Source organism: Electrophorus electricus, chromosome 18, assembly GCF_013358815.1.
Source record: "Electrophorus electricus isolate fEleEle1 chromosome 18, fEleEle1.pri, whole genome shotgun sequence".
In the NCBI taxonomy this organism is placed as follows: domain Eukaryota; kingdom Metazoa; phylum Chordata; class Actinopteri; order Gymnotiformes; family Gymnotidae; genus Electrophorus; species Electrophorus electricus.
Genome location: NC_049552.1, coordinates 13,496,659 through 13,506,658, shown reverse-complemented (window position 1 = coordinate 13,506,658; position 10,000 = coordinate 13,496,659). Strand labels below are relative to the sequence as shown.

Below are 10,000 nucleotides of genomic sequence, written 5' to 3'. Positions count from 1 at the left end.
ACACATACATACAGGTGTGTATTCTGACAACGATGCACTAATTGGTAATCGGGCACATTTCTGAGCATAGCCCTCTATGGCAGTCTCAAACACACACCCAGTTTAAGCACACAAAGAGCCGAATGTTCTATGAATGTCTGTGCATACACTCGCGTGCGCTTGCGTAAAGATGTTTTCCCTGTCTATATGCCCTCCTTCCCCGGCCCCCAAATGTCCAACTGGAGCTGTTCAGGAACTTCACCTAACGGGGTTTGTGTAAGGAGATGTATAGTAATGCATTATGGATGAATGTTGAGCTATACGCAATGCTTAATTAATCTTACTGAATTGGAATACCACCAGAGAGTCATTCAGAAGAAGAATTAGAATTATAATGTAGGGCAGGGTGAGTTACTCTGAGAGAGAGAGAGAGAGAGAGGAAAGCACAGCCTATAAACACCTGCGCGAGAGTGATGAGTGTGTGCTCTGGGCATCCGCGCTGGTCCTATCCACACTACGAGAGGAGGAGGAGGAGGAGAGTTAGAGGAGGAAGCCAGGGAGGGAGGGAGGGAGTGATGGAGTGCACGAGAGAAGGAGGGAGGAGGTGATGAGTGTGTGCTCACAGTGTAAGTGACATCTCTCCTCCCCAGACAGATTGTCTCTCTCTGCTACTAATGGGATCCTGTTAGATGCCTTTTCTGCTTTTCGTTTATGCTCTCTCTCTCTCTCTCTTCCTCTCTCCCTTTTCTGCTTTTTCTGCTCCTGGACTCCTGGACTGCTCAGGCTCTAAAGCCTGTGTTTTAGTAACAATGCCCTTCAACTGCCCTTCTCCTCTGCTGTCATTTTTAATCATTGAATTTCTCTCTTGCGTGGAGTATGGATTTTTTTTTTTTTGCAAGCCAAGGGTTTCCAAATACATAAGTGTGCGTTCGTGTGTGTGTGTGTGTGTGTGTGTTTATGATGCCCCATTTGACTCCAATCAGCCCAGTTTAATTCAATACATTTTTACTTTGTTCCTCTGTCACACTGTGCTGGTGTGTGTGTGTTCGAATGTGTGCATGCATACGTGTGTGTGTGTGTGTGTGTGTGTGTGTGTGTGTGTGAGTGTGTGTGTGCGGTTTTGTGCACTCGTGCGTGTATGTTTGACTGCGTGCACGTAGTGTCTGTGCGTGGGGGTGTGTGTGTGTGTGTGTGTGTGTGTGTGTGTGTGCTACAGTAGCAGCTGTGGACTGGCAGTAGTAGTTTGGTGAATAGAGCCAGTGGCTCTGACCCACATGGCTCGGTTCTATGAGAGGATGAGAAACCTTTCAGAGCTCGGAGCCTACTGCCTGGCCTCTGCCCCTGTTTAACACACGCACACGTGCAAGTGGATGTATGCACGTGCACACACACACACGCGCAAGCACATCTGCGTGCACACACGTGCGTGCGAACATATGCGCACACACTGCACATGCGCACGCACATGCAAATACACACATACAAACACAAGTTTCCATATGCACAAACACATAAGCCATAAAATGCACGCATGCACAAAAAAAAAATGTGCTCACCACATGCACACGCAAGCCACACAATTCGCATGCGTGCACACAAATGTACACACACACACATACGCACGCATGCAAAAACATGCACGCATGTATACACACAGACTCCAGATCGCACACTCACTTGCGCTCCTCTGCGTCGGGATGTGGTCTGACTCTCTCTCTGCTAGCTCCATTAGTGCCTCTACCTTCTGCCAATTATGGCCATGGAAGCACAAAACAATTACTGCTCGAATATGGGCGACGTTCTCGGCTTGGAGAAAAGCTCACAGTGGACTTAAAAGGCTGATTATTTAAGAGACAGTGCACGTTGTTACTGGGCAGAATCATTAAATCAGTTTGCAGGCTTTCAACATAGGATGCCTTGCATGTAAGACTCATTACCCGCTATTAGGGCACTAATGACAACGCGTACAGGGTATAAGTCTGGCAGCGAGCGTGTTTGCGGTCTGCGGTTATATTAACAAAGGGGCCTCGGAGCCTCGGTTGCGTACAAAGTTGCGCTTTGATCAGTGTTTTGCACGTCTGATGCCTTCATTAGTGCGTCGAGTGCGTCGGAACCGGGGCGACCCTCTCGTCGTGGCCATGCGGAGGGCGAGGGTTAGGTTCGGCCCCGCTGTGTTGAGAGACCCGAGGCCTGCGTCGTTTGGGGTTTGGGGGGGTGTTAGAGGAGCAGTAATTCAGTTCCCACTTTAATTAGTTATTTATGGCTTTTAACTTTGACCCCACTGCATTTTAAAGAAGCAGGTCTGCTGTATGACTTGAGTCTAATTAAAACCATTTTGAGTTTTCATGAACGATCACATGGTAGTTTTGATAGTTGAAATAAGGTGCACCTGCTTATGACAAAAATATCATATAGGTTAAAATTATAGAAAATTTAAGAGTTACACTAATCCTCTAAGGTATAATTTAGGCTTAGCGTAAAATGCATTTCAGAGCAAATTCTTACTACAATTACTGTGCATTTCTGAATATGACATTTGAAGTTATTTCTGTTTATACTGGAGAGAAGGATGTGTGCTCTCCTCCCTCAGGCTGTGGACTACGAGAGCAGGAGCTCCTACTCCTTTTCCGTAGAGGTGCTGAATCCCGCCGTGGACCCTCGCTTCCTGCGTCGCGGCCCCTTTAAGGACCGCGCCGGCGTGCGGGTGGCCGTGCTGGACGCCGACGAGCCGCCCCGCTTCTCGCGCGCACGCTACCGCATGGACGTGTCGGAGAATTGCCCACCGGCGTGCACGGTGGGCCGCGTCAGCGCCGTGGACCCGGACACGGGGCTCAGCGGCAACATCAGGTGGGCGGGGTCAGGGGTGGGGGGTGGGTCCACGGAAGGGTGGGGCTGGACGGCGTGGAGGGATTCGTTTAGGTTTAGAAGGCCCAGCACTCTGCCAGTATCTGCCGCCGTGTGCAACCATCTGCTGAAGATTCATCCCCTCAGATTCAAGAGGGCCTTCTCCTCTCATGTGTTTACTTTCCTTCCTGCCCCCTTCAACCTCATCTGCCCTCCTTCCCTTTCCCATTTCTTTATTCCTTCTCCCTCACACTCTCCCTCCTTCCCTTTCCCATTTCTTTATTCCTTCTCCCTCACACTCTCCCTCCTTCCCTTTCCCATTTCTTTATTCCTTCTCCCTCACACTCTCCCTCCTTCCCTTTCCCATTTCTTTATTCCTTCTCCCTCACACTCTCCCTCCTTCCCTTTCCCATTTCTTTATTCCTTCTCCCTCACACTCTCCCTCCTTCCCTTTCCCATTTCTTTATTCCTTCTCCCTCACACTCTCCCTCCTTCCCTTTCCCATTTCTTTATTCCTTCTCCCTCACACTCTCCCTCCTTCCCTTTCCCATTTCTTTATTCCTTCTCCCTCACACTCTCCCTCCTTCCCTTTCCCATTTCTTTATTCCTTCTCCCTCACACTCTCCCTCCTTCCCTTTCCCATTTCTTTATTCCTTCTCCCTCACACTCTCCCTCCTTCCCTTCCTCTTCGTTGGCCTGTCCTTTCCTGAGACACGGATCTTCTTCAGAAAATCGCAGTGTAGTTTTGGCCAGACTTCCTGCCAGGGCCCGGTTCCAGCACTATAGCTTTAGCAGGTCCGTAGCTTTGCTCGGTGGGTGTCCTCCGAGCGGAGCAGAAATGGGACTTCTGTCTGGTTTGAGGTTCAGGAGAATCCAGGATGACTCATGTTTACGTGTATTGAACCTCCCCATCCTACCTCATCTCCCATATCTCAGGTACTCTATCGATCCTCAGTCTGATCCGGAGGCTTTGTTCCGCATCACGCCGGACGCCGGGCTCATCACCACGGCGACGGAGCTGGACCGCGAAGATGAGCAGTGGCACAACGTTACCATCATTGCCACACAGAGAGGTAACCAAAACAATCTCACACACACACAAGCTGTTGGTCCACAGTGAGCAAGGCTTAGAGTACCAGGAGGTTCACCATATATTGGCAAAGTTCATGCATCTTACAGCAAATTTCCATGCTCACACCTATTCTTCTGCCTCTATGAGATTATGATGTTCTGTGCAAGACCGTGTGACATTCATTTTCTGTTAAAGGAACCTGGGATGTACAGTTAACTGTTCACTTGGTGGTGGTGGGGTTTAGAACTGGCAACCATCTGATTATTAGACAAGAACCTTAACCACTAGAGTTAACCGTTGCACCGGGTTCTTGGTCACGGGGCCTCAGAAGTCCCTATTACTGTGACCTGAGAGTCACTACTCTTTGTGCTTCCACCATGGGATGATGGGAGTGGGCGGGTACTGTCTGAAGCCTGATAGCTGCCGGAGAGGGAGCTCGTGTCCAGCAGTGAGGTGGAGAAGGAGCTCGTGTCCAGCAGTGAGGTGGAGAAGGAGCTCGTGTCCAGTAGTGAGGTGCAGAAGGAGCTCGTGTCCAGCAGTGAGGTGGAGAAGGAGCTCGTGTCCAGCAGTGAGGTGGAGAAGGAGCTCGTGTCCAGTAGTGAGGTGGAGAAGGAGCTCGTGTCCAGCAGTGAGGTGGAGAAGGAGCTCGTGTCCAGCAGTGAGGTGGAGAAGGAGCTCGTGTCCAGCAGTGAGGTGGAGAAGGAGCTCGTGTCCAGCAGTGAGGTGGAGAAGGAGCTCGTGTCCAGCAGTGAGGTGGAGAAGGAGCTCGTGTCCAGCAGTGAGGTGGAGAAGGAGCTCGTGTCCAGTAGTGAGGTGGAGAAGGAGCTCGTGTCCAGCAGTGAGGTGGAGAAGGAGCTCGTGTCCAGCAGTGAGGTGGAGAAGGAGCTCGTGTCCAGCAGTGAGGTGGAGAAGGAGCTCGTGTCCAGTAGTGAGGTGGAGAAGGAGCTCGTGTCCAGCAGTGAGATGGAGAAGGAGCTCGTATCCAGCAGTGAGGTGGAGAAGGTGCTCGTATCCAGCAATGAGGTGGAGAAGGTGCTCGTATCCAGCAGTGAGGTGCAGAAGGAGCTCGTATCCAGCAGTGAGGTAAAGTAGTTGCTTATATCCAGCAGTGAGATTCAGCGAGCCCTTAATCCCCACAACAGGAATTTGCAGTGCGTGTGTGCACACCTGTGAACGTCGTCCAGAAGCATGTGTGTGAATACAGCCCAAGCCAAGTGTGTGGGACTGAATGGTAATGAATGAGAGTGATCGTGGACGTTCTCGCTCAGGCTCAGGACCGATCCATTAAATCCATTTCCCCTGGACGACGGGCTCTTACTATACCAGTGCGACCTAGTAAAAGCTATTTATTTACTGTGGCACGCCATTAGTCTCAAATGGGATGAGTGATTGAAGTGCTACTGAAGTCTGAATTTGTAAAAAGACCTAGGAGGGATGTGTGTGTGTGTGTGTGTATGTGTGTGTGTCCGTGTGTGTCCGTGTGTGTGTGTGAACTTTAAAAGCCTGTAATTTACACTGAAAAGAAGATCATATCCACCTAGATGGCTAACTAGAAAGCACGTTTAGAGGACACAGTCCTGCTATGCACATGTGCGTGCTCTCGTGCGTGCGCATCTCTCTGTCTGCGCCAGCATCGTGTGTCGTGGACCGTGGAAAAGCTCTGTCGGACACCCACTTTTGCTTTCTTTCATCTCAGATAACCCCACTCAGGTGTCCAGGGTGGTGGTTGCCATAGAGACACTGGACCTGAACGATAATGCTCCAGAACTGGACCGACAGTACAGTACGGCCATGTGTGACTCCGCCTCCACTGGGCAGGTGAGCCGATAGCTGTCTGCTTCTGTGCATAAAGTACTACGCTGAGGTAAAAACTGGGTTGCATCTGACATACACTGACACATATAAATTTAATAATAATAATAATAATTACTATTATTATTAAAGTAATATTAACATGTATTACTATTAGTTATTGATAATAATCAATATTTATTATTATTATTCATAATAATAATAATAATAAATATTGTTGTTATTATCATTTATTTTTATTGATTATTAAGAATTATTATAATTTGAGAGAGAGAGAGAGAGAGGTAGAGGTCTAGTGAAATATTATTATTATTAATTATTATTATTATTAGTGACAATAGTCTTGGGTTGTATCCCTTCCCTATACTAGATCAATTACAGAATACTAAACTCCGACATTTCTATGCTTTCAAGCGTAGAGTCTACAGCACGACGCTTTTACTGCACACCTATTCATCTTGTGATGTTTGCAATCTCCCCCATGGACTCATTTCAGAGTCTGCACCAGTGTTTGTCAGAGGTTTGCAGCCTTATTCATGTTATTTCTTTAGTTTTTAATTGGGTCTCTGTGTCCATCTGCTCAGTCGTCTCTGCACGTCTCCTTTGCGCAGTCGGCTCAGCGTCTAACCGGAGGCACTGCGCTCAGTTCTCATGCCGCTTCTGTATCTGTAAGCAGCAGGGATCCGACTCAAAAGGGGCACTTCATGGCCCCCAAGTTGGCGTGGTGAGCCACTAATATGACTTGATAGTGCCTTAATGTCCAGGCATTACAGAATCGGCCAAAGGATGTGTTCCATAGTTGTACTGTAAACACTCACTTCTGGTACACTTTACAACTCTGTTTTCTTTTAAGTGTGTCCCTGAGGTCTGAGGATGCAAACCTGAAATATGCGATTATTTCTAGCCTGAGTCTCCTGGGATAAAGCTGGAATTTTCCAGCACATGTTAAACGTATATCCGTTTTGTAGGCGTTCCACAAGGCTCACTACTGGGGTCCATGCTCGTTATTGTCTGTCGGACTTTAAAGTGTGGATTCCCCTCCTCTGCAGCGTTCGTTCGGCTTTCTACTTTTTGTTTACTTCCTCCTCTCCCACTTCTGGCTCTTCCTGTTTTTATTCTCCCTTCTATCTTCTCCCAGATAGTGCAGGTGTTGAGAGCAATTGATAGAGACGAGGGTGGAAATGACAGCACCGTCCATTTTAACATCCCGCCGGAATCCAGCGCTGCTCGCAACTTCAGCATCAGAGAGAGTGGAGGTATGCTCTCCCTCGCGTGCTCTCTTTCGATCTCTCTCACCAGTTTTGTCATTCCGGCTTTGTCTCTTTTCCGATTTTCTCTGTTTCTTTTGCTTTCTTTCCCTTTATCTGTCCCACACTGCCCGTGTGTGTCCCCACTCCTCCTCCTCCATCATCCCCCCTCTCTCTCTCTCTCTCTCTCTCTCTCTCTCTCTCTCTCTTTCTCTCTGCTGTGCCGGTCTCTTTTGTGTTCTGCCCCTATTGTCTGTCCTCGCCCCTCCGCGCCACATCCGTCTTCTTGCCGTGCTCGGAGAGAATGCGCCCTGGCGCTCCCCGTCTCATTCAGGCTCACTGGTCTGTACAAATGTCGCACCAGCAGCAATGGAATTAAACCGCACTCGATTGATTCCAATTGAATTAAACTTCTATCGTGCTCCATTTGATCTCAAAGCCCCCTTTTCTACCCGCCTCTCTCTCCATTTCCTCTCCATTCTTCTGTCCGCCCGACTGTGCTCATCCAGGGCCCACCGCGAGCCTGGTTCTGGTGTCACCGTTGCAAGCACTGTCCCGGTCCTCCTTCTCCTCCTTGACCCTGCATGTCCCGCTGGTCCTGCGAGATGGCTCCTCGGGACTGACCAGCACAGGGACAGTCACCGTGTCCGTGTGTCCGTGCCTCAGAGGGGGTGCGCGCGCCGGCGAGAAGGGCAAGCAAGGCGAGGCCGAGTGGGACAAGGAAACGGTCTGCCTGCCTCAGCACTCCTCGCTACCTTCACCGGGACTCAGCACCGCCGCCCTGCTGGCCATTTTGGCATGTGTGGCCACACTTTTGGGTAAGACGATCTATGTGGCTTTAAAAAACCAGGCTTCTATTTACTTATCATTTGTCTGTATGATAATGTACCTACTGAGTCCCCACTGAGTCTAATGTACCTATTGAGTCTCTACTGAATGTAACGTACCTACTGAGTCTCTACCGAGTTTAATACAGCTACTGAGTCTCTACTGAATGTAACGTACCTACTGAGTCCCTACTGAGTCTAATACAGCTACTGAGTCTCTACTGAATGTAACGTACCTACTGAGTCTCTACCGAGTTTAATACAGCTACTGAGTCTCTACTGAATGTAACGTACCTACTGAGTCTCTACCGAGTCTAATACAGCTACTGAGTCTCTACTGAATGTAACGTACCTACTGAGTCCCTACTGAGTCTAATACAGCTACTGAGTCTCTACTGAATGTAATGCACCTACTGAGTCCCTACTGAGTCTAATACAGCTACTGAGTCTCTACTGAATGTAATGTACCTACTGAGTCCCTACTGAGTCTAATACAGCTACTGAGTCTCTACTGAATGTAACGTACCTACTGAGTGTCTACTGAGTCTAATGCTGCTACTGAGTCTCTACTGAATGTAACATACCTACTGAGTCTCTACTGAGTCTAAAGCAGCTACTGAGTCAGTACTGAATGTAACATACCTACTGAGTCTCTACCGAGTCTAATACAGCTACTGAGTCTCTACTGAATGTAACGTACCTACTGAGTCCCTACTGAGTCTAATGTACCTATTGAGTCTCTACTGAATGTAACGTACCTACTGAGTCTCTACCGAGTCTCTACCGAGTCTAATACAGCTACTGAGTCTCTACTGAATGTAACGTACCTACTGAGTCTCTACCGAGTCTCTACCGCCTTGCTGGCCATTTTGGCATGTGTGGCCACACTTTTGGGTAAGACGATCTATGTGGCTTTAAAAAACCAGGCTTCTATTTACTTATCATTTGTCTGTATGATAATGTACCTACTGAGTCCCCACTGAGTCTAATGTACCTATTGAGTCTCTACTGAATGTAACGTACCTACTGAGTCTCTACCGAGTTTAATACAGCTACTGAGTCTCTACTGAATGTAACGTACCTACTGAGTCCCTACTGAGTCTAATACAGCTACTGAGTCTCTACTGAATGTAACGTACCTACTGAGTCTCTACCGAGTTTAATACAGCTACTGAGTCTCTACTGAATGTAACGTACCTACTGAGTCTCTACCGAGTCTAATACAGCTACTGAGTCTCTACTGAATGTAACGTACCTACTGAGTCCCTACTGAGTCTAATACAGCTACTGAGTCTCTACTGAATGTAATGCACCTACTGAGTCCCTACTGAGTCTAATACAGCTACTGAGTCTCTACTGAATGTAATGTACCTACTGAGTCCCTACTGAGTCTAATACAGCTACTGAGTCTCTACTGAATGTAACGTACCTACTGAGTGTCTACTGAGTCTAATGCTGCTACTGAGTCTCTACTGAATGTAACATACCTACTGAGTCTCTACTGAGTCTAAAGCAGCTACTGAGTCAGTACTGAATGTAACATACCTACTGAGTCTCTACCGAGTCTAATACAGCTACTGAGTCTCTACTGAATGTAACGTACCTACTGAGTCCCTACTGAGTCTAATGTACCTATTGAGTCTCTACTGAATGTAACGTACCTACTGAGTCTCTACCGAGTCTCTACCGAGTCTAATACAGCTACTGAGTCTCTACTGAATGTAACGTACCTACTGAGTCTCTACCGAGTCTCTACCACCTTGCTGGCCATTTTGGCATGTGTGGCCACACTTTTGGGTAAGACGATCTATGTGGCTTTAAAAAACCAGGCTTCTATTTACTTATCATTTGTCTGTATGATAATGTACCTACTGAGTCCCTACTGAGTCTAATGTACCTATTGAGTCTCTACTGAATGTAACGTACCTACTGAGTCTCTACCGAGTTTAATACAGCTACTGAGTCTCTACTGAGTCTAACGTACCTACTGAGTCTCTACTGAGTCTAATGCAGCTACTGAGTCTCTACTGAATGTAACGTACCTACTGAGTGTCTACTGAGTCTAATGCAGCTACTGAGTCTCTACTGAATGTAACATACCTACTGAGTCTCTACTGAGTCTAAAGCAGCTACTGAGTCAGTACTGAATGTAACGTACCTACTGAGTCTCTACCAAGTCTAATGTACCTTCTGAGTCCCTACGAGTCTAATGAGTCTGA

General features: G+C 47.9%; 1 protein-coding gene across 1 annotated transcript in view; it reads left to right on the top strand.

Annotated features, from left to right (window-relative positions):
- The window catches only part of LOC113590262, a 97,782-nt gene that overhangs the window by 84,789 nt on the left and 2,993 nt on the right, over positions 1-10,000 (top strand). The window contains exons 7-11 of the mRNA XM_035536480.1: positions 2,570-2,826; positions 3,760-3,896; positions 5,592-5,713; positions 6,846-6,963; positions 7,464-7,772. Of these exons, the coding sequence (XP_035392373.1) occupies positions 2,570-2,826; positions 3,760-3,896; positions 5,592-5,713; positions 6,846-6,963; positions 7,464-7,772 (943 nt within the window). The remainder of the gene's footprint in view (positions 1-2,569; positions 2,827-3,759; positions 3,897-5,591; positions 5,714-6,845; positions 6,964-7,463; positions 7,773-10,000) is intronic.